This window comes from Macrotis lagotis, chromosome 4, assembly GCF_037893015.1.
Source record: "Macrotis lagotis isolate mMagLag1 chromosome 4, bilby.v1.9.chrom.fasta, whole genome shotgun sequence".
NCBI classification, from domain to species: Eukaryota; Metazoa; Chordata; class Mammalia; order Peramelemorphia; family Peramelidae; genus Macrotis; species Macrotis lagotis.
The window spans coordinates 24377572-24403280 of NC_133661.1; the positions used below are offsets into that span (position 1 = coordinate 24377572).

The window sequence follows — 25709 nt, forward strand, 5'->3', positions numbered from 1 at the left end:
TGGGTGGAGTGGCCACTGAGTCCCGAGAACCTCGGCCGGCCGCGGGCCCTGTCTCGGCCGGGCCCCGGGGGAGGCCGCAGGGGAGGCCGGGCCCAGGGGAGGCCGCAGGGGTGGCCGGGCCCAGGGGAGGCCCCGGGGGAGGCCTGTCCGCGGCCGCTTGGCCGGTGCCAGGGAGGGGCTCGGGGGCACACGAGGGCACTGGCTCGGGAGCGGCGCCGCCCTGCCGGGGCCTCCGAAGCCCGGGGCGCTCCTTCGTCCCGCGGGGCCGTGGGGGGTCTGCGGCTGGGAGGGGCCGGGGTCGGCAGAGCCGGCCGGGGGGCGAGCCCCGAGGCTGCGGCCCGCGCGGGGGGGTGCACGCTGTTGGGGCGCGGCGGAGGCCGGGGGTCCAGGGGGGAGGGGCGCGGGCATGCCCGGGCCCGGAGGGCGGTGGGCACAGAGCGGCGGAGGCGGGTGGGCGCGACGGTGGGGGCCTGGGGGTCAGGGAGGGCACCGGGGGTGCGGACATGGGCCAAGGAGGGGGTAAGAGGGCGGGGGAGGTCCGCAGGCAGGTCAAGGGTCAAAGGGACAGAGGCCGGAAGCGCGCTCGTGGGGAGGGAGGGGTCCGGGGGAGGGCGGGAGAGCGAGGCTCCTCCGCCCCCGCCCCGCCCTCTCCCGGCCCCGCCTCGGAGGAGCTCTCGCGAGATCTCCCAGGCGCCCCCTCGCCCCGCCCCGCCCCGGCGGCGGCGTCCCCCGCCGGTGACGTCAGCGCGCCGCGCCTGCGCCTGCGCGCGGGGGGCGGGCTCCGGCGGCGGCGTCCGAGGGGGAGGAGGAAGCGGCGGCGGCGGCGGCGGCGGTGTGGATCCGGCCCCGGGCCCGTCCGAGCGCCGCCCTGCTCCGGCCCCCCATGAGCCGGGGCGCCGCCGCCGCCCCCCGCCCCCCGCGCCGGCGTCTATGGAAGTGATGGACGGGCCCCTCAACCTGGTGAGTGCGGCGGGGCCGGGGCCGAGCCGGAGACCCCCCCGGGAGAGACCCCCCGGGAGAGACCCCCCGGAGCCCCCCGAGGCACCCGGCACGGGGCGGGGGCCCGGGGCAGGAGGGCCGAGGCGGGGAGGCCTCCCCTCGGCTCCCCGGGCCCCGGCCGCGGGGGGGCCTGGCGCAGCGGCGCCCCCAGCCCCGGAGGGGGTGATCGGGGGCCCGGGCTGCGGGCGGGGGGCCTGGGCGCCCCAGTGTGGCCCCTCGGAGCCTCCCGCCGGGCCTCACGTCACGCCCCGCTTCCAGATGCCGCATTCAGCATCACGAATCTGATGTCCAGTTCTCATTACGTGTAGAAAACGTTCATTTCTAGGCTGGATTTTTACAGACTCACCTTGGCTAATAAAAATTTTTTTTAGGGGTTTTTTTGGAAGGCAACGGGGTTCAGCGGCTCGCCCAAGGCCACACAGCTGGGTCATTATGAAGTGTCTGAGGCCGGATTGGAACCCAGGTCCTCCGGACTCCAGGGCCGGTGCGCTATCCACTGGGCCACCTAGTGGTGGACAGGACGGGCCACATGGCCTCAAGGGGGAAGAGTAGCTCTGATGTTTCTGATTCCATAATCAAATAACAGTCACCAGTCCAGAAATGCTGCTTAGTCTGGGGTGTGTTGTGGTGTAACTTGAGGAACAGGTGATCCGAGGGTACCTGAACAGAAAATGGCTCTGCAAGGCTTGCTGACTGCTTAGAATACCGAAAGTCTCGTTCTGCACAGGCGTGTTTGTTCATGAGAACCGAAATTACAGCTTTTGTGGTCGTCTCACCAAGCTCTGGCAAGCACCACGTCTAGAACTCATTCTGTCTGAATGCTGCTTGGTTCCCTTCTTCCTCCTCCTTCCCTGCACCCCCAAACTGTACCAGGGAATAGTTGGTTCAGGGAGCTTGCCACCGGTAACCCTGGCTTTTAAAACTGCCTCTCCCTTATGTTCCCAAGGTGGATTTAGAGGTGGTTATCCCGTTTCAGGGGCATTTTAGGAGATGATGGGATTAGGATGACAGGGCAGGAGGTGTGGGGTGGGGTCAAGGGTAGTGAGTTTTTTCTATTAGTGTTGCACCAAAGCCATTTTATAAGAAGCTTTGCAATGTTGAATCTGTAAAGCATTCTTCCTCTAAGTTTGGTAAGAACTAGTTCCCATTTTTTTTGGGGTTTTTTTTAGTTTTTTGCAAGACAATGGGGTTAAGTGACTTGCCCAAGGCCACACAGCTAGGTCATTATTAAGTGTCTGAGACCTGATTTGAACTCAGGTCCTCCTGACTCCAGGGCCGGTGCTCTATCCACTGCACCACCTAGCTGTGACAACATATAGACATAAAGAAAGGAAATCATTGCTCAGGTCATTGACTCCTCAACACCTTATAGATTCCAAATGTATTTTGACTCCCTGACCTTTCCTCCTCCATCTTTTTCAAGCTTCCTCCCTGATGCACAAGCCAACTTTAGTGTCAACATTCCTACACTGCCAAGGGGTCCCAGATGTGTATAGGATTAATAGGCACTATTTAGATCCGAATTTAGGGTTTTAGAATTCATTTGGCCATTGTCAAGTTTGTCCCCTGTTAAGTATAACATAGGGTTGAGTAGAATAGGTTTGAAATATTCTATTAAAAATATGGCATACATGGTGGGACTGCAGGGCTTTATTAAGTCAGAATGTGCTGTGATCAACACATAGTATCATGGCATCTCCAGTTTGAAAAAAAAATTAGTTGTCTGTTTTTTCTTTGTGAAGCTAGTAGTTAATATTAATTTCAACAAATTCAGCAAATGTTTGTAGAACTGCTGCAGTCAGGGTGCTCCCTAGGATAGAAAGATGGCATCTTTGTCCTCAGATTTGTACATCTTAGATTTGGTATTGGAGATGGTGCTAAGTCTCCCTACAAGTCAGGTCTGGAGGAGTTCCTCTCCTACCACAGATCCCTGCCTGCTGGCTTGGAAGTGCCTGGGGGCAGCCAGGGCATCAGGGAGACTAGACTGCCCACCTTGTCTTTTCTGCCTCTAATGAGCCACTCAACCTGAGTCAGCCAGACCCGGGGTCCATCCTGGCACTGGCATCTCATGGTTGAACAACCACCATGGGCAGCATCACAGGATCTCACTTTAGATCAGAAAGGAACCTTGGGGTTATCTAATCCAATCCCCTTATTTACCCATTAGAAAATTGGGGTTTAGCAAAGTCAAATGATTTGCTCAAGGTTACACAGGTAATGTTATGACAAAGCCAGCAGGTAGCAAGGGCCTCTGACTCCAAATCCAGTGCTCTTTGAACTTTCTAAATTATAACTTTTAATGAGATTTTTTTCAAGCCAGAGATCAAAAGATAAACCACCTTTAAATTCTTTAATTAGTCCAGAGGTGTATTTGTTAAACTCAGTTTGATACACAGGAGAAAAAAATTTTTAAATCTAACCTCCATAAAATACTTATCTCTAGTCTCGCTTTTACTGGCTCATTAGGATGAAAGGGGATAAAATGTCAGTAAAGTACCTTGTAAACATGACCAAGCTGCCTAAATGTCATCTGGTAACTACTACTACTATTATTACTCATAGTCTGGCACTTAGTTATTTCCCACTTCACCTGAGGAGAGAGCAGAACCTATTTCTGCTCAGGCCTGGAAAGCAGGATGGACCAGCCTGTTCTTTTCCACTGCTCAGTTTCCAGTTGTCCTTTGGCTGCAAAGTGGCAATGAGAAATTTCGATTTGGTTGGCCTCACCATTGGGCAGAGAGCTGGCCTTCCTTCTCATGTAGACCCGGTGACATGGGCCATGTCCTCTCAGTGTCACAGTAGCAGGCTAACTTCATCTTGTGCAGGTATATTGATGATGTCCAAATTGGGCAAAGCAAAAAAGTTCTCACATGGGATTAACTTTTCTAATGATTGTACTTTTCATCTTGTCTAAGTGTCTTTTAGTTACAGTGTGTACTATAGTGAGAAAAACAGAAGTTCTCCATGGCCCTAGCTCTAAGGAACCATGGATCAGATAGAAACACATAATTAATGTTGATATTTGTTTTTCCCTTACTCATGGCATTTTCTGAAATTATTTTGATCATTATTATCATGAGACTTATCAGCTTCTGTCTCACCATCCCTGAGTAAAACATTAGGGTTTTACATCTTCATTATTTGCTTTTAGTAAATGTTTTGAGCATTTTTGACTAAATTTTGGCTTTGTGAGCAATTTTTTTTTTTTTTTGGCAAGGCAATGGGGCCAAATAGCCTGCCCAAGGCCACACAGCTAGGTAATTACAAGTGTCCCAGGCCAGATCCAAACTCAGGAACTCTCCACTGCCCCACCTAGCCACCCCCTTTAACTAGATTTTGACCTGGGCTTTCTTTCTGAGTTTTGGTTTCCTTATCTATAAAGATTAGACTAAATGATTTCTCAAATCCCTTTGAAGCCTCAGATCCTATGATTCCTATAAAAGAATTTGCTTGTGTCTCAGGTCACATAAAGTCCTGTCCTTTCACACTTCCCCATCTCCATCAAAACTTAAGAAATTTGCATGATATATTGACCATCTCAAACACTGATGGCCACATCATCATCATCATCATCATCATTATCATCATCTCCTTAGGATTTTTGAAGCCTTCATTTTACAAGGATGATTTCATTTGGTCTTAAACTAAATTTTGTCCTTGGGCTGTGCCAAAGATGCAACCTGAGTGCCCTCTAGAAGCGGCCAAGATGTAGCTCTAACCTTAACCCTGTTGTCTGCAGAGGAGGAAATTGAGGCCAGGGGAGGCGAAATAGCCAGAGCTGTGGCTAGAACCCATTGTGTATTCCAAACCCCATCTATGAGAAGCTAACTTGCAAATCTTGACTTTCCTGAAACAAGTTATTGTCTATCACCGGTTAGAATAAATTCTTCCAAAGTGTTAAGAAAGAATGGATCTGGTGGTATCAACTGTATTAGTTTTAAGAGCTAAATTCTTCATTTCTGCCCCTAAACCCCTTGATTCTTCCCTTGTAGAGATCTGTCAGCGGCCTTGTTGCCTTCCCGGTTCTCCATGTTGATTTTCTTTTCCCTTCCATCTTCCTAAACCCCCACATAGAATTGATCCAGGCTCAGTGGTGTCCAGAGGCAAAGCTTTGAGTCTTCCCCCAGATGTTTACTAGTTATGAGACCATGGCTGGGTTACTGCCAGGCTTAGCCTCATTTCCTTATCTTTAAGATAATACTGATACTGCTGTGAAATGCTGTAGAAATGTGTTTTCAGTATTACTGATCCTGTTTCTTTTCAGCCTCTCTTCTTTCTAGCATCATGTCTGCCACCTTCCTTGAGGCCCCATTTCATATTGCTTTGAACTATTATCAGAGGCCCCTTGATGGGTCTCTCAGCCCTTCTCCACATCCTCTGTAACATTGCTAGTACTGGTTCTGTGGAAAAAGTCATTTTTAATAAACCTGGAGCCAGCGTCTGATGGGCTCAAACTTCCAAAAAGAGGAGGTTGCATCAATCCAAGAGGCCAGCCACTGTGTTTCTTGAGTAGGTCAGTGAAGGGGTCAGAGGTTTGCATTTGGAAGATCCATTGGCAACAGGGAAAGTGGCTTCCAGAGAAGAGAGACTCCAAGTAGGGAGACTACAGGTCAGAAGTGGTGAGGGTCTTCCCTGGACTGGGAGTGGGGTGGATGAGAGGGATGGGAAGTCCACAAGACATAACAGCTAGGACACAGCCAGGGGGCACAGGGCACAGGGTTTAGAGCTCCAACCCTAGAGTCAGTTGGACCTGAGTTCAAATGCGACCTTAGAGACTTGATACTAACTGTGTAACCTTGAGTAAGTCACTTAGTGAATGTGAGAGAAAAGGGAGAGTAAAGAGGGTTAGAGTTCAGAGATGACTCCCTCAAGTTTCAGCCTCGAATAACACGAAAAATTATTTCTGGTGTTGAAGAAAAAATAATAATATGGTACTTCCCATTTGGGATATAATGAAAATAAATCTATTTTCCCCCTCAAAATTCTCCCTCTCCTCCTTTAGATTTCTCTTACCTCTCTCACCACCATCCTTCCAGTTTCTCAGGTTCATACTTCTGCAATATTCTGGACTCCTCCCTCTCTCACCCACACATCAAATCCCTTGCCAAAACTTGCCATTTCTGCCCGGCCTTCCTCACCTCTCAGGTGCTTGTAATAGTCCCATAGGCTTTCCTGACTCTCCATCTGTTCCTTCAACTGCTACCAAAGTCTTTTTTCTTCAGTACAGAACTGGTTATGTGACTCCTTTTGTCCCTCCAGGATAAACTAGTTTAGCTTTAAAGCCTTCCCCAGCCTCCCTGATTCCTTTCATGCCTTGGATTCTTATACTCATTTTGTTGTCTTTGTTGCCTTTGCCTCAGAACCAGCCTCTCTCCTTTTAAGATACATCTTAGGGAACTGAGGACCAGAAGACCAGAAGAACACTGCCAACAACGGGGGTGATGGTCAGATGGGATGGACTAGTCCACAGCAGCACAATAGTCAAAGACAGTTCTAAAAGGTTTGGGATGGAAATGCCATCCATATCTAGAGAAGGAACTGGAGTTCAAATGAAGACCAAAGCTTTCTATCTGAAATTTATTTTTTTCTTGGCAAGGCTATGAAGGTTAAGTGACTTAGCCAAGGTCACACAGCTTAGTGTTCAATGTCTGAGGCTGGATTTGAACTCAGATCCCCGATTCCAGGACTGGTGCTCTATCTGCTGTGCCACCTGGATGCCCCCATGTATTGCCCATTTTTAAAATTGTCTTATGTCTTTTTTCTTTCTTTCGATGGATTTGATTCTTCTCTTACAACCATGATCAATATGGATCTATGTTTATTATCATGATTAGAAATATAGAACCTATATCAAATTGCTTTCTGTCGGGGGGAGGAGGAGGAGGGGGCAAAAAAGTAAAACTCAAAAGCTTGCAAAAAATGATTGATAAAAGCTACCAAGGCATGTAATTGGAAAAACAATTAAAATCTCTTAAAAAATGAAATATTAGGGGGAGGCTAGGTGGCACAGTGAATAGAGCACTGGCCCTGGAGTCAGGAGTTCAAATCTGGTCTCAGACACTTAATAATTACCTAGCCGTGTGGCCTTGGGCAAGCCACTTAACTCCATTTGCCTTGCAAAAGCCAGGGGGGGGAAATGAAATATTAAAAAGATGCATGTTCATGAAGCCTCTTGATTCTCCTCAACTGTTACTGCCCTTCTTTCCAAACTGCCATACATATATATATATGACCTTCTGCCTCCTGGCCTCAGACACTTAATAATTACCTAGCCATGTGGCCTTGGGCAAGCCACTTAACCTCACTGCCTTGCAAAAACTAAAAAAAAAAAATGCTATCCATGTTGGCTGTACTATTTTTAAATTGACTTGTGCAGAATAGGTGGTGGGCTATTGTAGATGTTTTTGGTGACCCTCCAATTTGTCCAGTGGATATTAAATTCACAGGAGAATTCATTGTAATTAGCTTTGAATTAGACAATAAGTGCTAAATGATATAATTTAATCTCAAGCAGGGGAGTATACACCCAGGCTAGTATTCTGACTAGCCATAGTAGACCTAATAATTAATGAACAAAATAGCACTTGTGTTAGGTAGATGGGAACCCTAATGATTGATATGTCTCAGCTCCAAAAAGAGGAGTCGCTGCTCTCCATGCTAGTAGTCTTTTGGTGAAGCAGTCCAGCTGGGGGCACGTCAAACCGGACAGTGGAAAAGTGTGTGGGGTGGAATGGGGGGGAGAATGACTGTGTGTAGGAGAGCTAAGTACCAATGTCAGCAAGGTCGCCTAGACCAGCCTGCAGAGTCTTACTGTACAGCATTGGTTCTCTAAAATATTTTCAGTCCTCCACAAGAAAGTCAGAGACTAGGGGCCTGGCACTCCACTGGTCCCTGCAGGAATGGCTGGTGGTGGTCCCCCTGCCTGAGGGCAGCTTCAAGGCTCTGAGGTCGGATTTGAACTCAGGTCCTCCTGACTGGTGCTCTATCCACTGCACTACTTAGCTGCCTCCAAGTTGTAGAAATTTTTAAGAATTTTAAAGTGTACTAATAGTTTTGGGACACATGTGAACTGGTGGCATTTTTGGTTAGTGGGCAGATCATTTGATTCATTTTAACATAATTTTCTTCAAAAGTCTTTCGGAGTTGCTCTGTATCACCAGTGCTTTTCAGAATTGTGGGTCACCTTTTTGGAAGATGGGATGATTTCAGGAGTGCTGCTTTCCTGATGAGGGTGGAGACCTTCTGTATTCTTTTTTTTAAATTCCACAAGCACCTTGGGCATTCTTGAAGTACTTATTCTTTAAAAGTAGGAGCCACTTACTGAACTGAATAGTTTGTCCAATAACTGTATTCAGTGGTTAAGGGTTGTGGCTCTGCGGGGGTCACCCACAGTGCCTCCCTGGTCAGCTTTGTTTTTGAAGACAGCCAATGATGTCTTGACTTGTCTGTGAATTGAATTTGAGGCAGAGTTGTGAGGCTGTTCACTGTTCCTGGATCATTGACATCCAGTGGTGGGGCAGGGGCCCTGTATGACCTTGTCTTGGACATCTGACCAGGACGAGGCCCTCGGTGCTCTGCAGTGCTGCTCCACCTGCCTTCACAGCAGTTGGAACAAACTGTTTTCATCTGCTCCTTGCACTGGGCAAAACCATCACATGCTTGGGATAAACATCCCCCTCTACCTGGTTTGGCTTGTCTCTGATTTCCTGAGTTGTGGCTGCTGCCTATGTTACAATGTCCCGGAGCCACAGGTGAGAGTTAAGGGCCAGGTAGACATTGGAGGAGAATGTGTAGCTCTGTAGAGGTGCCCCCTGCCCCCCACAATGCCCAGGACAAGGCCTTGCCCAGAGACAGAGGTCAGCTGGCAGGGAAGGCTTGAAGAGGCCAGAGTTGAAGGACTCGAACCTGGGTCCTAAGCTTTGTTTGTAATTGAGCAGAGCGCTTGCCCTTGTGGTGGAGGGGGGCCTCTCCCAGAATTGAACCCTCCTTGTTGTGAAACAGTGGCCATGGCAGAGCAAGACTCAGATCTCTCCATTGTAGCTGTGATGAACATTTGTTTCTGTGTTTAAACTTCCCTTTCTTGTGGCTTACTAGTTTAAGATGCAACCAAATTGTTAGGCCCCTAGCAACAGAAATGAAAAGTACGCTGTCCTTCAAGGAGCTTCTACTCTGTTTAGGGAAGGACCGAAATTAAGTATTGCCAAAGCGTACACAAAAGTAAAGACAAACTGAGTGGAGGGAGGCAGTAGAAGCTGAGGGAGCAGCGAAAAGCCTCCCAGCGAGTGAAAGGCCCTTGAGCTATGATGTTGAGCTCTGCAGGGTGGTGGGGAATAGGGAATTAATGGCCCAGCTCTGATGGGGAGGGCTGTGCAGCAAACAGACATCGACTTGGATGCCAAGTCTTCAGTTGGAGATGAAACTTTGTGGATCAGAGGCTGTATTTTGGTGGGCCCTGAGAGGATGTGAAACAGGAGGAGGTGTAGATGCGCACTTGACTTCGGGGGGAAGCCCCTCCAGAGGTTTTGGAGCTGAACTGTGGAGATCTCACTTGGTAGCTGAGGCACTTAGCCCAGAGAAGGGATCCCAGTTAAGAGGCTGAGATAAGCATCTGGAAGACATGGTTTGGAGGGACATTTGACAAGATATAGACATGGAAGATGAGAGTAGGTGGCGGAGGATTTTTGGGCTTGAGGACTGGAGTGGGTCTTGACATCACATCTGTGATGGTGAGGAATGTAAGCTGCAGTGGAATTCCTGTTGATGCATTCATCAAAAACATGCTCACTTTGAGGTAGGTAGTTTTCATTAAAATTGTACATAGATGAGAAAGAAGGGATAATTTCTATTTCTGCAGGCCTGGTGCCATTTGTGTGGAAAGAAGGGCCTGCGAATTACAGTTTTGAGGCAGTTTTTAGTTTTTTATAAACTTTAATCTTATTTTACTATTTCTTTATAAAGTTACTACCTTTGACAAATTATTGATACACTCTAAATGTCAGCATCTTGTCCAGAAAACTAAACCTAAGTTTATCACTTTTAAAGAGGACCATGACATTTGGGGGGGGGGGTGTTTGATGCTGGGTTAGGGAACTCTCCCCCCACTGTGCAAAGTCACCAGCCTCACTTTCTCCTCTTGGAACCAACTGAGTCCAGTGGCCAGGCATGGATCAGTCCAAATGGAGAGGACCCTGGATGCAGTGGGAGATGACCTTCTAAAGCTGCTTTTCCCCTCAGTCTGACCTCTTTTACCTAGTCCAAGTTTGTTTGTTTTTTAATCTGGGAGGTGAAGACCCGGGCTTGGCCCAGGACTTATTGATGCCAGCCAATGCTATAACAAAACCAGAAGACAGAAGGAAAGTGCTGCAAAATAGAAGAAATCAAGTATCTGGTTGAATTGTTTTGTTATGCAGGAAAAGGCAACAGGAAACATAATTTCATGGAATTGAGATAGTGGGGATGGTGGTAACAATGTCCTGGATCTGCTTCAGGTTTCCAGTCTTCAGTCTGAGCCCAGTTGGTCTTGGGGGGGTTCTGCTGAGGGGTCACTTCGTAGTCTGGATTTGTCTGCACCTTCCATACAGGTGACGGGAGCTTGTGTTGCTGCCTGTTTGCTCTGTTGATTCATTGAGCTTTTAGATGGATGGTCCTTCTTGCCCTCTCCCCCCAAGAGCAACAACTGTTTGCTTTTGAAGTTGGTTCTCTGAAACCCTATGTAGAACTGGTTAGAGTTCTTGCTCCAGCTCCCCAGTCTTGATTCTGCGCCATTGTTCTAACCCATCAGGACCTCTTTCAGGCCCTCTAAGCCTCTGTTGTCTCATCTGGAACATAAAGGGGTTGAGTTTGATCCGAAGTTGAAAACTGTTTTGTTGCCGTGGACCTCTTCAGCAGGAGGAGGCCTGAGGAGGCCTCAGAACACTGTTTAAATTAATCAAAGGATGTGGGAAAGTTCATTTAAGAGGTTAATGAAAAGATGTCATTTGTTTCCCTTCCAGGTTCCTGACCCTTCAGAATCTATCCCTGGACCATTTCCTTTACCTGCTATACACCAAACACTGCTGAGTGTTGATGATGAAAAAGAAAACTCCCAAGGGCTCATAGTTGTATGGTATACAGATAGCGCTGTGCAGATATGGTCTAATCAAGACCAACTGGAAGCACTTAGAAGAAGGAGGGGGGTGGGGGGCAGGAGAAAGGGAGACCTAGTGGAGACCATTGACAGGGTCCATGTGTGAGAGACCACAGGCTGGGAGCCGTGGCAGAAGAGAGGTGGGACCAGTGGGCCATCTTGTAGGACCTGCAGTGGAGAGATGGGGGCGAGATAATTAGATTTGAGAATCCTCAGGGTTGAGGAACAAGAGAAAAAAGGAAGAGAGGGAGAGATGAAGGAAGAAAACAAACCAATATGGGCCAGACATTGTGCTGAACCCATTACTGGTTTATCTCATGGGATCCTCCCAACAGCTCTCTGAGGTGGACACTGTCATGATCCCCAGTTCATAATTGTTCTCAATCTGGAGCCGACCAATGTGGAATAAAATGCCCATGGTTGGAAATGAGACTTCCAAGTGCAGTAGTGTAGAGGGTGACCAGGATTGAGAGCATTAGGGGCTCCCCTTGACCCCCAGGGTGGGGGGGGGTGAACTGGCTAAAGATCTTTCAAAGGAGACTAAGGAGTGGTCAGAGAGGGAGGAGGAGAACCCAGGAGAGAGAGAAGGGTGGTCATTGGTGTCCAAGCCTGCCTGCACCAGTGCCTTCCCTTTCTACATCCATGGACCTTAGAAAGGAGCAGAATTGGAACTGGATGGGTTTTGGGAAGGGGTATCTTACATTACTTTTTTCCCTCAACTATCTCTGCCCAAGTGAAACTTGTCTTTTTTCTTCCATTTAGCTTTTGAATAATGTTGAATTGGATTGTCTGCTGTATTTCAGGATCAGAAATAACCTTTTCTTTACAAAATATTCAAAAAATTCTTGATACTTATTTACACACTGAATTTAGATTTAATGGAAAAAAGATGAGTTTATTTCAACAAGTATTTAGTGCCTACTGTATTGGGAGAGAGCAAAAATTAAGCTCATGCTAGCCTGCCTCATAGAACCAGAAAGGAACTGGAGTGGACTGGGTATCCAACCCCCTCGTATTGGAGAGGAGAATAAAGAGACCTGCCCAGGACCCCAGCCTTGAAGTGCTCTTTTGACTCATAGAAAGGACGAGAGAGAGAGAGAGAGAGAGAGAGAGAGAGAGAGAGAGAGAGAGAGAGAGAGAGAGAGAGAGAGAGAGAGAGAGAGAGAGAGAGGATGATGATGCTAGAATTATGGTCAAAGGGCCCGGGTTTGAATTATTCTGACTCTGACCTAATTCTTTTGACTCTGACCTTGGGCTAGTTGCTTTATCTAAGAGCCTGTTTTCTTTATTAGTAAAATGAAAGATTTGGACTAGATCCCCAAGGTTCCTTTCGTCCCCCAAGCTATGAGCTGGGTGGACAAAGTGCTCTGGTGAGGACTTGACTGGGGGGAGGTGTTCATGTCTGTCAGTAGGTAATTTTCTGGTCACTTGACCTCTGGGCCTCTAAGTGAGATTCCAGTTCTTAGCATTTTAGAGCCGAATGGATCTTAGACTAGATGTTTTTGACTTGAGGTCTGGTGGTTTGAATGGGAAAATATGATGTATGTTTCTTTTTTCACTAAACTTTGGTTTCCTTGTAGGTCCTGTGTGTTTTATATTATGCATTTAAAAATACTATTCTGAGAAGGGAGGACCCCCAGACTAGAACTAGGAAAGGTCTAGAACCTATTGACACCCCGCCCCCCATAAGTGCATCTCTTAAGTTCCCTCCGAGGTCTAATATCCTTTCCTAAGTGTACTTCCTTCAACAGTATTCTTGAATTATGGAAACTTTTTTTTTTAGGTTTTTTTGCAAGGCAATGGGTTTATGTGGCTTGCCCAAGGCCACACAGCTAGGTAATTATTAAGTGTCTGAGGCTGGATTTGAACCCAGGTACTCCTGACTCCAGGGCTGGTGCTCTATCCACTACACCACCTAGCTGCCCCATATGGAAACTTTCTTAAATGATTTGAATCATTTTCTGCAGAACTGGCAGTAAATTTTCTGTGTCATTGTTTTGTTTTTAATTTGAGAACCTGTCAGATTGTCTCTCTTCAAACACTCTTAGAAGATAGTTTCATGGGTTAATTGGCCAAGTGTTCCAGGGATGAGCCCCTCTCATGGCTTTACTGATCTGTTTGTTGGAAGACATGGACTCCATAGGACCTAGCCCCTAGAAATACGTTAACTCTGCCTGTGCCCTCATCTTTAAGAAGCCAGAGACCTCTCCACACACTGAGGTAGGACGGTGGGATTCCAGAGCCGGAGCTGCCCTGCGCCCCATCTTGTATGGATGAGGAGACTGAGCAAAGAAGGGTAACCCATTACCTGGGCTAGTCTAGCTGAGGCAGGATTTGAACCCAGGCTTTTCTGATGCCCAAGTCTGGCTTTCTGTTCTTTCCAGAGTTCAGTGGAGACTTAAGTGCTTTTTAAGTCTTTATCATAGTGTCTGTGAAAACTAAAAGCATACTTAATATTGTCTGTGATGTTGCACTTTCCAGTGTTAGAAAACACAAATAAAACTATCTCTTAATTGTAAATTATCCTTCAAATTTATAATAACTAGAAACTTTGTGATAGTAACTTGTTGATGTCAGAAGGGGTACCCTAGCATGAAGGTCCTGAGACCTGCTCTGAGTGTAGCATTAAGGTCATACAGGAGCAGAGCTGTACATTTCTTGGGAAGGTCTGATTTGAGAAAATCCTTTTAAATTAGGAATAAAGCAACATCGTTGATCTGATGGGGTAGCTGAATAATATAATTATCAACTATCAATTGTTTGACAATATTTCAGACCTATTGGGTTTTTTTCTCTACTTCTGAGGTCATATTATAGCATTTTTATTTATTAGTTCACATCTTTGGTTGAGGAATAAAATTGGCATTAATTAGAACTTTTGTTATTTATAGAGTTCATTCTCTGATCTGATCCCCATCAGGAGCTAGGCAAGATCTCAGACTGGCAAGTCTAACTAGACCTGAACAAGAGGAAATCCCACTCTCCCTCCACTCTGGGATCTAGACCCGGGGGTTAGGAGGTGGAGCTTCATTTTCTTCCAGTGCCCCGTCCCACTTGAGGGGTTAGACAGAGAGAAACTGGAATCCCTCGGCTGCATGGACACCCCCAAACTCCCTAAAGCAGCTTCCTCTTTCTCTAACCTCAGTGGCCCAGCTCCTTCTGCCCACCTCCAGTCCTGGCACCTGGTGCCCAGACCTGTGGGTAGCCTCACATGCTCTGGGTGCGACCTCATTGCCGGGGCTCTTTACCTGCCCTGAGTCTCTGTTGCAGTGGCCCTCTGGCATTTTTGTTTTCCAGGCTCATCAGCAGAGCAGGAAAGCAGACCGGTCATTAGCTGCAGGGAAATACGAAGAGGCCATTTTGTGTCACCAAAAGGCAGCCGGTGAGTGTTTTGGAAGAAATGTTTCCTCTAAAGAATAGTAACATTTATGCAAACTTGAGCAGTTTCACTTCCCCTCCATGTCTTCAGTCCTTCTTTATTTAGAATGGAAAGAACTCTAGAACACTCCGGCCTTCACATGTAGACTCTTCCAGTGGAACGTTTGGGTTTCCACTAGTGGTGAGGGCTGTGTCCTGAGTAGCTCCAGCACCATCTCGGGAGAGCCGATGGGGGCATCCTCAGGCTGCTCAGAAATGATTTGGGGATTCCATGGAGACCATCCACCCAGAAGGTCAGAGATGGAGAGTTTGCTTTGGCAGTCAGGGAGGTGGCCATAGTAGCTGAACCAGTATCAGCCACCATCATCTATCTGTTTAATTTCTGAGAAGAACCCTCAGAATGGGTGGTTTAAATCCCCCTTCCAGTTCTGAAATGCTTTATGTTCAGGTGTAGAGAATCAGCTTAGTTAGGAGACATTATTGTCTGATTAGAAAATCCACAAAGACAGTTGAGTTAGGGTCTGGATGGTTTTCTTGGTTTTAGTCATTTAAACCAAGGATAATAGACTCCCTGCTGGTTTCTAAAATGAGATCCAAAACATAATAAAGGTCCAAAGTGGAAATTAATTCATCTTTGAGAAAAGGCGTTCAGAATGAAACAAATGAGAATTAAATCCTGATCTCGGCACATGGGAGCAGGGGACTTGTTAGAATAATTTAGAAACATTTCTGAGAAACTACCAGCAGTTAAAAGGTTCAAGAACTCTGGTTCTAGGCTTTTCTTTAGTCACGGATATGTTTGCTTTCCTGAGAGAGTGTCTAAAATGCTTTAGAGGCTCTGGGCCTATAGTCGTTCCTTGAGAATTTAGTTTGTAAATGAATTGACTATAGTTAGGTGAGATCACCATCAGGACAAGAGGGCAAAAGGATAGCAACCCACCTGGGAAAGAGATGTGAGTGTAGTTGCTGTGAGGAAGCAAGTGGGCTGGGAACAGTGGGCTCCAACACAGAAATGTCTTTAAATTTCATCAGAGAATGAGATTGTTTTGGTTTATAGGAAAGGAAGGGAAGTTGGAGAGAATGCCAACTCTTAAGAAATTTAGCCAAATGAAAGACTGACTGGCTTGGAGAACCACTCAATGGGTGTCTGGAGAAGGCCGAAGTCATCTAGCAAGGTCTGGAGAGAAGACACCTGTGACCCGAGAGTGGCGGGTGTGTAGGCAGGTAGCAGAGGCAGGGAAGCTGAGGACAGTGGGCATGTTGTAGTTCTCTAGAGAGGACGGGTGCCTGTCCTTCACGAGGCATGTTGGGCAGTGTTTCTGCAGTGCAGCCACACAAGTATGGCTTTGTGCTGTGGTAGCAGTGTAACAGATTGCTGATAGAATTTTAATAGATATTGCTTAAAAACTAGCAGGGTGCCTGGGAACTAGCGCCCCCCGCCCGCCAGTTACCCTTGATACACTTTAAATGCTGGGTTGAGGCACCATCTATAGTCAGAATGGGGCAGGAAGTGGGGTGGAGAGCTGACACTTTAACCTGAGCAGTTCCATCAGACGTCGTATGACTGAACATCCTGGCTTGAAATAACGTGCCCCCTGTTTCTGCTGTGATGGAGCTGAGAGACCTCTAGCAAAGCTCAGGACCCTCTCTGCCTCTGGTTTTTCACAAAGAGGGAATTGAACCAATTCTCAATTGTTTTTCCAACACTGACTCTAGGTACATGGTTCGTGTGAGTCATTAAATGAAACTCTGAACAGGACTGGGACAAAAGCTGGTGTGGATTTGGAGTCTGGGGTCTGACCCCACCACCTATTTGGGAAAGTGAATTCTCCTCCAGCCTCGGCTCCAAGGTTCTAGACCAGATGGGTGCTCATCCTGCTTTACTTCAGAGATTTGTTGAGCTTCACTTGTCTTGTTCTATTCCTTTTCAAATCACCCTAAAGTTGAACAAATTCCGTGATACACTTGTATCTTTTTAGTGAGTAAATGGATTTTACGGTAGTAGTTCTTAATTCTTGATTTTCTGTTTTGCTTTTTTATGGGCTCCTCAGATTGGAGAAAGCAATTCGATTTATTTTGCATTCAAAATTAATGTGCAACTTGAAAACAACAGGATTTCCTCCCTTTCAATAGTGGTTCTTAGGTTCTAAAGCTGGGTTGCAAAGCAAGATGGCAAAACTTGTTCAGAGCAGATGACTCTGTGAGGCAGTGGACCCAAGGGTCTAGCTTTAAGGGTAAGCTAGCAGCGCAGATCAGTGTCGAATGAGGTTTGAGGTGGAAGGGGTTACCAGCCAAGATGTGGAGATGGTGGCCAGAGAATTGGGTTTTAAAGGGAGGTAGCAGTTCAACGAGTGAAGAGAGGACAAGGAGGTCATTTGGGCATAAGAAATGGCTTGAGGAGTCTGAATGCAGACCAAAGCAGACTTGTTTTCCATTCAAAAAACTTTGTTTTATGCTTTGTTCTTTTTTTCTTTTTGTTCTGATTCTTCTTTCACAAATTGACTGATATGTAAACATGTTTAGCATAGTTAGATATGTATGATCAAAAGATCAGAATGCTCTCAGTCAGGGGAAGGGGGAGGTAATGGAGGGAGGGAGAAAAATGTGGAACTCTAAATCTTACCCCTTATGTTGTAGACTATTTTTGCATGTAGTTTGAATAATAAATAAAAATTAAAAAAACAAAAAATTTTCAATAGCAGAACCCAAAGTATTTCAAGCAAAGGCATGAATGACTGTATCCTTGTATAAGAAGAATTACACTGGCATCTTCTCTATCCCTCTCATTTTATAGATTAGAAAATTGAGGTACATTGGAAGTCTGGTGACTTGTCCAAGGTCATATAGTAAATGACAGATGTGGGAGATTCCAGAGCAGCACCTTTCTTGTTTCTCTTTGCAAAGTAGGGTGTCTGAAACCAAGGCAGGAGGAGAATAACAACAAAAATTACAGATCAGAGCTCTAGGGGAGAAGGTGTAGAGAGGCATGGCCCAGAGTTGAGAGTTTTCAGGGTGTGAATGGTGGGAAGACCAGAAAGTTTAAGAGCAGAATACAGAGGGTCAAGTCAGAGAGGGGACACAGTGAAGGCAGAAAAGGAGTGCCAACTGGGGGATGCCACTGGGGGTGTCAGCGATGGTGATGGCTTGAGAGTTGTGAGCCCAGGAGATTATAATCAGAAGGAGGGAGAGTTTCTTGATGGTGACTCTCAGGAGACACAAGGTGGATGGACTTGGAGACTCCACTGTTAGGGGAATGAATGTGGAGGACTCCCTAGAAGAACCGAGGTCGAGATGCAGAAGAAATTTATGTAATAAATGCTGAAATTGAGAAAGAAGGCACTGGGCCTAAAGACCAGAGACCAAAGAGAGACAAAAAGATCATGAAGTGCACCACTGTTGAAAATGAGTCCGGTAAAGAGCTGGAAACTAAGGGGGGTGGTGCCCATCAATAGGGGAAGGGCTGAACAAATGATAGCATAGGTGGTGGTTCAGTTTTTCAGTCGTGGCAGACTCTCGACCCCATTTGAGGTTTTCTTGGCAGAGACACTAGAAGGGTTGGCCATTAGGGTGAAGTGACTTGTCCAGGGTCACCCAGCTAGTAAGCATCTGATGGCAGATTTAAACTCAGGGAGATGAGGCTTCCTGACCCCAAGGCAACTCCTAGCTGACCTATAAATAAATGTGGTGGAATGCTATTAAGAAATGATGAAGGGGAGAGCTTCGGAGACCTTGAGAAAGCCCGTGGGAACTGATACAAAGGGTGGGGAGCAGAACAGGAGAACAGCAGTGTAAAAGAGAACCTTTTGAAAGACTGAAGGGCCAAGACCAGGATTCCAAGGGACTCACGATGGGGAGTATAAGGTTGAATAAGACAGTTTGGGATATGGCCAGAATGGGGATTTGTTTTATTTAACTAGGCATCTCTTTTATAAGATCTCTATATTTAATGGAGGGTATTGAAAGAGGAGACAAGGAAAATAAATCCTTGATAATTGAAAAGGAGGAGTGTCTTAGAAGGTTAGGAGAATCTAAAGGGAACAGAGGAGGAAGCATTGGGAGCCCCAGAGCATTCCATCGCAGGGGCATTGAGAGAATTGGCAGCCAGCAGTGTGGAGGGTGGCCAGGAGGAAGCCACCTTCCATCACTGCAAGAAGATGGAAAGGGTGTGAGAAATACAGGACATTTCAAAGGAGTTTGTTAAATGATAGGGTTCAAGGGGTGGAAAAGGCTGAGTAGAGGAGAAAAGGGGCTGGGTCAGCTTCCTTCTGGGGGAGACCTTCCCTCTTGTTAGCTCCTCAGGCTAATGGTCCTTCAAGGGAAACATCTGTTGCCTCCCTCATGGCCCACACTTGTTGGCTTCAGTTAATCTCGAGTTTGGGGCCCAACTTCACTGTGTCTCTCCATTCCAGTGTGAATGCACAAGATGTGGCAATGGCATTAGGGATGCCTTGGCAGTGATGAGCAGTAAGGAGGCCTGAGGGCACAGGAGCTCTTTCATTTCTGGGCTCCTTAGGAGCCTGAGGCTTCTGTTCTACATCAGGAAGTAACCAAGTCTCAGCCTAGTTTGGGAAGAGGTGTAGAGCCATTGGGGTTCGGGGTACAGGTGGACAATTCAACATTATTGAGCAGTAGGGATTCTGTGGTAGCAAGAATGGACCCAAAGGGAAGTGACTATGTTCCCCCAGCTTTCCTGAAAGGCTCTGTTAGACAAAGGATTTTATAGTTGGATATTATTTAAAAGTGATACTTATTTTATTCTTTTTTTTAATTAATGTCTCTCTTTTTATATAGCATATCTTTCTGAAGCCATGAAGCTGACACAGTCTGAGCAGGTGAGATGCTTAACGAATAGTTGCAAGAAGATGGGGATTGTAGTTGAAATGACAGTCTCGAGACCCGGGAAAGTACCATCAAAGCTGCCCTCGGTTTGTGTTAAATAGCCTGCCTGGGGTCCTGCTCCTGTGGACACTGCCATATGGATAGTGATGGGTCCTTTAGGAAGGAGGGCCTACTGCAGATTCTTCTGGAACATTTTATTGATGGCCATAGGTGTTGACATCACATCCTTTTCTGAAACTGTTCCTCCCTTCCCCTAGCCAGTGAGCCTCCTCTTGTAAGGAAGACTTACAAGGAGAAGAGAGGAAGAGAGATGAGGGAATAACAGTCCTGCCTCACTTTGCTATTCTCTTCTTTGGGGCTGTTGGGTCATTATAATGAGTATTGAGGTTCCCCCCACCCCCACCCCAGTCGTTGCTGTAGGCTTTATGGATATTCTTTTCCTGCTTCTCTGTTTCTTATCAGTTCATTTGCTTCTTACTCTTCCACCTTTTTCATACCCATTGATCCTTTTGATTCAGTTGTATTCCATTACGTTCATGTAACTCAGTTTTGTTTATTATCAGTTAATGAGCATCCACACTGCTTCCAGTTTGCTACCCCAAAAAAAGTATTTCAGCAGCCCCATTGCTGAGGTATCATTCTGTTTGTACTCTTGGCTTGCTTTTCAAAAATTGCCAGATGATCCCATCTCAGTTGGGAGAATCATTTTAGAGTCCCTAGACTTTTAAAAAAAAAAAAAATGTATTTATTTTCATTAGAATGCACTTGTATGTTTTTAAGTTACAAAATTTCCTTCCACCCTCCCTTCATACCCTCTCCCCTCAGCAGCCAACAGGGGGGGAGTCCCTAGACCTTTGAAATGTTGCTTCCATGAGCTAAACAGGTTTTTGCCCAAGGGAATAGAGAGGGGCTATCTTTGGATCCTTGATGGACCCAGACTGGAGCAGAGGGGTGAAGTAACTAAACCTGAGGTGCCAGTGCTCCCACTCCCTGGACTTCCAACCTTCTACCCCTTCCATGCCTCCCTTGAAGTGTGGTTGGCTTCCCTGAGATACAGTTGCTCTGCTCACCTGGTAAGTCAGTGTAGGTTGGTTCTGGGGTGTGTTTGGGGTCCTGGCTGGTCACCTTAATTTTAAATAGTATTTTTCAGTAGAGATTCTAAGTTGAGTTCTGGATTGCATTTAGTTATTGGATTCACCCATTGGAAGCAATGAGCTCCAGACTGAATTAAGAGTAGTGTAGGATTTCTCTTGCCTCCAGGCTTATGGGATCACTTCCTATGAGTCTCTGCCTAGGGGCCCCCCTTTCCATCTCCCTCTCCAGGGTCCAGGCTTGTGCTCGCCTAGATCAGGGGTTCTCAGAGTCTGTGCTGTGGCACAGTTTCCACTAGGGGTCCCCCAAAGACTCTTATGGCGTGTGCTGCTTCTTCCTGACCAGAAGAGCGGTCTACCTCAAGAACGGCATCCTTGAGCAGACCTTTTATTGGGTGGGCTCCAGAAACCCTGGTGTGTTTGAAGCACCTTGAAATAATGTATGATTGCAGCCATTCTTCAGAGTTCTCTCTTTCCTAGGTGAACTGAGGACCTTTGGCCTCTCCTTTAGCAAAATTGTCGTTCGTTCTTGATAAGATTGGTGTTCTCTGGTTAAAGAGAGCTTCCTGGAAGTGGCTCCACACTATTAGCAGATTGCACCCAAGAGGGTTTTTGGGGGGGGGGGTAGCAGGGCTGGAGAAAGTGCCTTGGCTCTGTGACTCAGAAATGACCATTTCCCTCTTTCTAGGCTCAGTTATCACTGGAATTACAAAGGGACAGCCACATGAAACAACTCCTGCTTATTCAGGAGAGGTGGAAGAGGGCAAAGCGGGAGGAAAAGTGGAAAGCCCAGCAGACTCCTGACGGAGCCCCCCATCTTCTGGCAGCCTGCAAGCCACTGATGGAGGATGGGTCTGAGGGCCAGAGTGCGCTCAGGGCTCAGCAGGCTCATCCCTCCCCGGTGCCAGCCATCCTGGACAGGGATCCAGACACTCTCCTTTTTCTCCTTCAGAAGAGGAAAGACCCCACAGAACCGTGTCCTGGCAGCAAAGTCCCAAAAGATGACAAAACCACCATAGAAGAGCAGGCAACCAAGATCGCCGACCTGAAGCGACACGTGGAGTTTCTTGTGGCCGACAACGAAAGGTTGAGAAGAGAGAACAAGCAGCTCCGCGCAGAGAAAGCCAGACTCCAGAAGACCCCCCTCGAGAAAGAGCTGGAGGCTGATGCCGACTTTGTGGAGAAATCTGAGCTGTGGAGCCCCACGGAGACTGCCTCCGGCCCCTCTACTTGGCTTCCGAACCCAGGAAAAGCCAAGGACATTCCCATCCCCAACCTTCCTCCCTTGGACTTTCCATCCCCCGAGCTCCCGCTTCTGGAACTCCCCGAAGATATTCTGAAAGGACTTATGAATAGTTAAGTGGATGGTCACAAGGGGCTCAAACGGTGGTGGTGAGGGAGAGGCAATCAGACAACCAGAGGGACACCACGAGGCTCGAGGTGGTCCGCTCCAGGTGGAGGGTCACCAGATGGACCACCAGGGGAGAAGAGGCCTGGCTACGGCATGGAGAAGGGTCACGGGGAGGCCCACGCCAGCTGGGGTGTGGCCGGAGCTGTGGGAGCTGGGGCGACAGCATGGACCCCTCCGGTTCTTCCCATTCCAATCAGGCTGCCCCCAGAAGAACTTTGCAAGCAGCAGTTGATTTTCCTTCTCTTCACTTCAGGGTTATGCTCTACGTAATAATTGATCCACAATGCCATAAAGGATAATGTGGCCTGGTCTGGGAGGAGGCTCCCGTCCTGCTGGGATGCATGCCCGGCCTTCAGGGGTGAGTCCTCCACGTGCCACGCTGTGCACTCCTCCTAGCGTGGCGCCAACCTCCGGACTATCAGGAGAAACGTTTCAACTTCCACTTCATGAAGAAAGGAACCAAATTATTAGTTCTGCTTTTTTTAATTATCAGTTTACATAATTAATCAGGGTGCATCTTAAGTTTTAACTTTGAGTTTGCTGTATTAAAATGTTATGCATCATTTACAAAACACCCAAGGAATCCTCCCTTTGTTCTGAATGGTGCATGAATGGAAGCAATGCTAGTTGGCAGTATTTGATTGCAAGAAATCAATAAAATAATTGTTTTATTACCCTCGTGGAATCTGACTGGCAGGAGATCTCCCCCCCACCACCACCACTGTGCAGTAGTCCCAAGATCAACCCTCCCTAACAGCCGGTGTGACCCTCATCCACTCAGGGTTCTGGGGCAGCAGAGCCTTCAGGGTTGGGGGCATGTCTCCCCTGGTTCTCTATCACAGGGGGTCCACAGCAGCATGGACCTAAGGGCTGAGCCCCTTGTGAGCTGGGGGCATGCAGTGGCCCAGGCAGGGTGACACAGTTGAGTGAGGCCCTCTTTCCAAATCAGGGAGGATGGAATAGGGAAGGTTGGGGATGAGCCAGTTTGGGGGTCCTGTATCAAAGCTTTGCTTTCCCATGGAGGAGGAGGATGGGGGGGCAGAGCCCAGGGTTCTGGGTTTGGTCTGGGGCCCAGCTTCTACCAGCTCAGCTCAGACCTGGTGGGGGAGAAGGGCCAGGTGTGAGCTGCTTCACATTGTTCTCTTAGACATGAGGGCTGAAGAGAGCACAGGTGACCCCTAACAGTCCCCTGGGCTTCCTCTACCAGATTATAAAGGTCATTGAACATACTGCGTTTTAACTCATTGCAGTGAGCTTTCTGTGTGGATTAGTGGACCCCCCGCTTCTGTGGCTTTGATGCCACGGCCTCAGATTCACTGAAGTTAAACACCCCACCTTAGAAGGCCAGGGTCCCCCACTACATCCAGAGCCTTCTCTAAACACCCTGATGCATGCCTGGCCACCGAAGGTTCTAGAGGAGACGGTGAGAATGGAGACCCAGTACAGACACCCTCCCACCCCACCTCCAAACCCCATTCGTCCGATGTCGTGGCATCGCCTCACTGAGATCAAGGTTGTCTGGGAGAATGAAGCATCCAACCTCTCACTGCAGGTGAGTTAGTGGCCCTGGAGGGGACCCCATAATTCACCCCACTCAGGTCATTCCCACCCATGGGAACCCTTGGAGGAACTAACTGAAATTTTTTTGAATTCTGCCCTCAAGAAGGTTGGCATCTAGGTGGCATCCCTCCCTCTCTCCTTCCTCTTCTATGAGCCAAGTACATTTGGCCAAGTAGCTCTTCCCCCTGACTCTGGAGGACATAGGACCCAAGGGATTCTGAAAAGCTGAGGACGGGTACCCTGAGCCTTTCCTCGGCTGCTCACCTGTGCCAAGGTTCTTGGAGCTTCTGCCAGGGCAGCAGGAGCCAGCAGGTTCCACAGGGCTGGGAGGGCATCACGTGACAGGCGCAGTGGCGCTGTGTCCAGTTCAAGAACCAGCCTAGGTCATGTGGAGAGATGACCCCAGAGATGCAGCTGTCCTGAGGGGGAGTTTTGGCCACGGCAAACCCTTGATGGGATAGGCAACCTGTAAAGCCAGGAGGGAGGTCCTTGTATGTGGAGCAGGATTTGTCCCGTTTTCTCTGGGTCTTTTGAAGATTGAACTTGAGAAAAGCCTCAGTTGATCGAGAAAATTAAAAAATGGTAATGGCATTTATACAGCACTTTTTCCTGTTAGCTCATTTTTCCCCCTGGTTTTTGCAAGGCTTGCCCAAGGTCACAGAAGCAGGGTCCACTAAAATGTATCCGACGGTCCCTGTGGTCTGCCTTACCTTCTCTTGTGCTGTCATTTACTTTCCCCAATTAGATTTTTTTTAATTGAAATTTTTTCAAGTCACCTGCTACGGTAGTTTATCCACATTCATTCACTTGCAGTCCCAATTCGATTTTAATCTGGCTCCACACTGGGGTTGTTGTTGCCCAGGGCACTATTCCAGGTATGGGGTGGAGGAGGGAGGGAAGAGTCCAGAAGCCTTTCAGGAAAGGGCTGAAGAGTGGACCTAGATGGGGGGGGGCGGGTTGGTGGTTCAAGGACCAACTTGGCCACCTGGCCGCAGGAGTCTCGGCACCCCAGCTTCAACGTCTGGCTCACCGTCGGCCGCCTCTTGCCATCACCTAGGGACCGCTGTGCCCACCAGGCTTTCCCACCTGCCCCTGTCCTCAGATGTCAGCTCCCACCCTCGTCTCCGCTATTAGAGACCATCCTCTTCTGTTGTCCATGGTACGTATGTGTTCACGGCGTTCCTTTGTTCGGTTCTTATCCTCCCTCTCTCCTTCCAGTCCCCGTGGCCTCTGTCCCTTGACCCTTCCCTTCTTGCAGTCTAATTCTGCAGTGTCTTCTCTCCTCGTGTCCTCTTGATGGGCTCACCTCTCTCTGGTCTGAACTTGCATTGCTCCCGCTCTTGACCTGCTTCATCCTACGTATGGAGCTGCCCATGCTGATGGCTTGGGCCCTGCCCCTCCTGAACCCTCTCCTTCTAGACCCCATTCCTTTTGGGCATCTCCTGTTGACTCCTTCCTTGCACCTAACCTGTGTCTCTGACCTGTTCTCCAGCGGTTGCATCTTCCTTTTCAGTAGCTCTTAGCACGCTGCCTTTTTCTCGTCCTTGGTTTGTCTCTTGGAGTCTTGTCACCCAAACTCTTTCGGTGAAGTCCTTTTCCCCTTTACTTTGACTCATTCTTCCAGTCGTGCTGATTTTGAACTTTGTGTTGGAGGCTTTGGGTTTTCTTGGATCTTGTGACACCTTCAAGTAGCAAATGTATTCCCTGGAGAATTGCTAGATTTCCTTGTATCCAAAATGGCCTGATTCAGGCACCCTTATTTTTGGTGGGAGTTACAGAAGGACCCCCTCCCCATTTGGCCTGGAGGTCAGCAGAGAGACTGGGAAGAAGTTGGTCTGAGACTTCGTGCAGAGATGACGGTGAATCCAGGGGAGTTGGCAGGGAGACGGCCTAATCCTGGCACTGCGCTGCCCCAAGCCTTGGGCTGCTGTGCCATTTTCTCTAGTGTGGGACACAATCCACCCTTAACTCTTGGGCTCCAGACTTCCTTTCTGGGCTAATCAGACCCACAGCCTTCGTTCACTCATCCAGTTTGTGTGTCCCAGTAGCTTAGCTGCTCCCTCCTGTTGCTAATGCTGCCACCTCCCCCGGGAAGCCCACCCGAGTCTCCCCACCCCTGGCACTTGCTCCCCCAGATGCTAATTATGATTTTGTACTCACTCATCCATGTAGACACTGGTCCCTGAGACCAGGCCCCGCTTCATTTTCTCTCTATTCCCCATACCTGGGCTGGTTTGTCACTTCCTTGGTCCTCAATGTTCTCACCCTAAGATTTCATAGCTCTCTGCTTGGAATGAAGTCGAGG

The 25709-nt window shown here is 48.0% G+C and overlaps 1 protein-coding gene across 5 annotated transcripts; it reads left to right on the forward strand.

Moving 5' to 3' along the window:
- The first annotated feature begins 819 nt into the window (after positions 1-819).
- NRBF2 (nuclear receptor binding factor 2) lies at positions 820-22418 on the forward strand. 5 transcript variants are annotated; one of them, XM_074232344.1, is made up of 4 exons: positions 820-960; positions 14423-14507; positions 19295-19335; positions 21122-22418. In XM_074232344.1, exons 1-4 carry the CDS (start codon positions 931-933, stop codon positions 21791-21793), a joined length of 828 nt encoding a protein of 275 aa, XP_074088445.1. In that variant the 5' UTR covers positions 820-930; the 3' UTR covers positions 21794-22418. The 5 variants fall into 5 exon arrangements, with proteins under 5 accessions (XP_074088445.1, XP_074088449.1, XP_074088448.1 ...); XM_074232347.1 differs by lacking the exon at positions 820-960 and adding an exon at positions 12278-13345; XM_074232345.1 differs by lacking the exon at positions 820-960 and adding an exon at positions 13364-13421.
- The last annotated feature ends 3291 nt before the right edge of the window (positions 22419-25709 follow it).

Bases quoted from the DNA above. Each gene is read 5' to 3' on its own strand.
- NRBF2 (XM_074232344.1), top strand. From the start codon at position 931: ATGGAAGTGATGGACGGGCCCCTCAACCTG. The intron at 14,508-19,294 runs GTGAGTGTTTTG...CTTTTTATATAG, and splicing joins GTGTCACCAAAAGGCAGCCG to CATATCTTTCTGAAGCCATG. The intron at 19,336-21,121 runs GTGAGATGCTTA...CCCTCTTTCTAG, and splicing joins AGCTGACACAGTCTGAGCAG to GCTCAGTTATCACTGGAATT.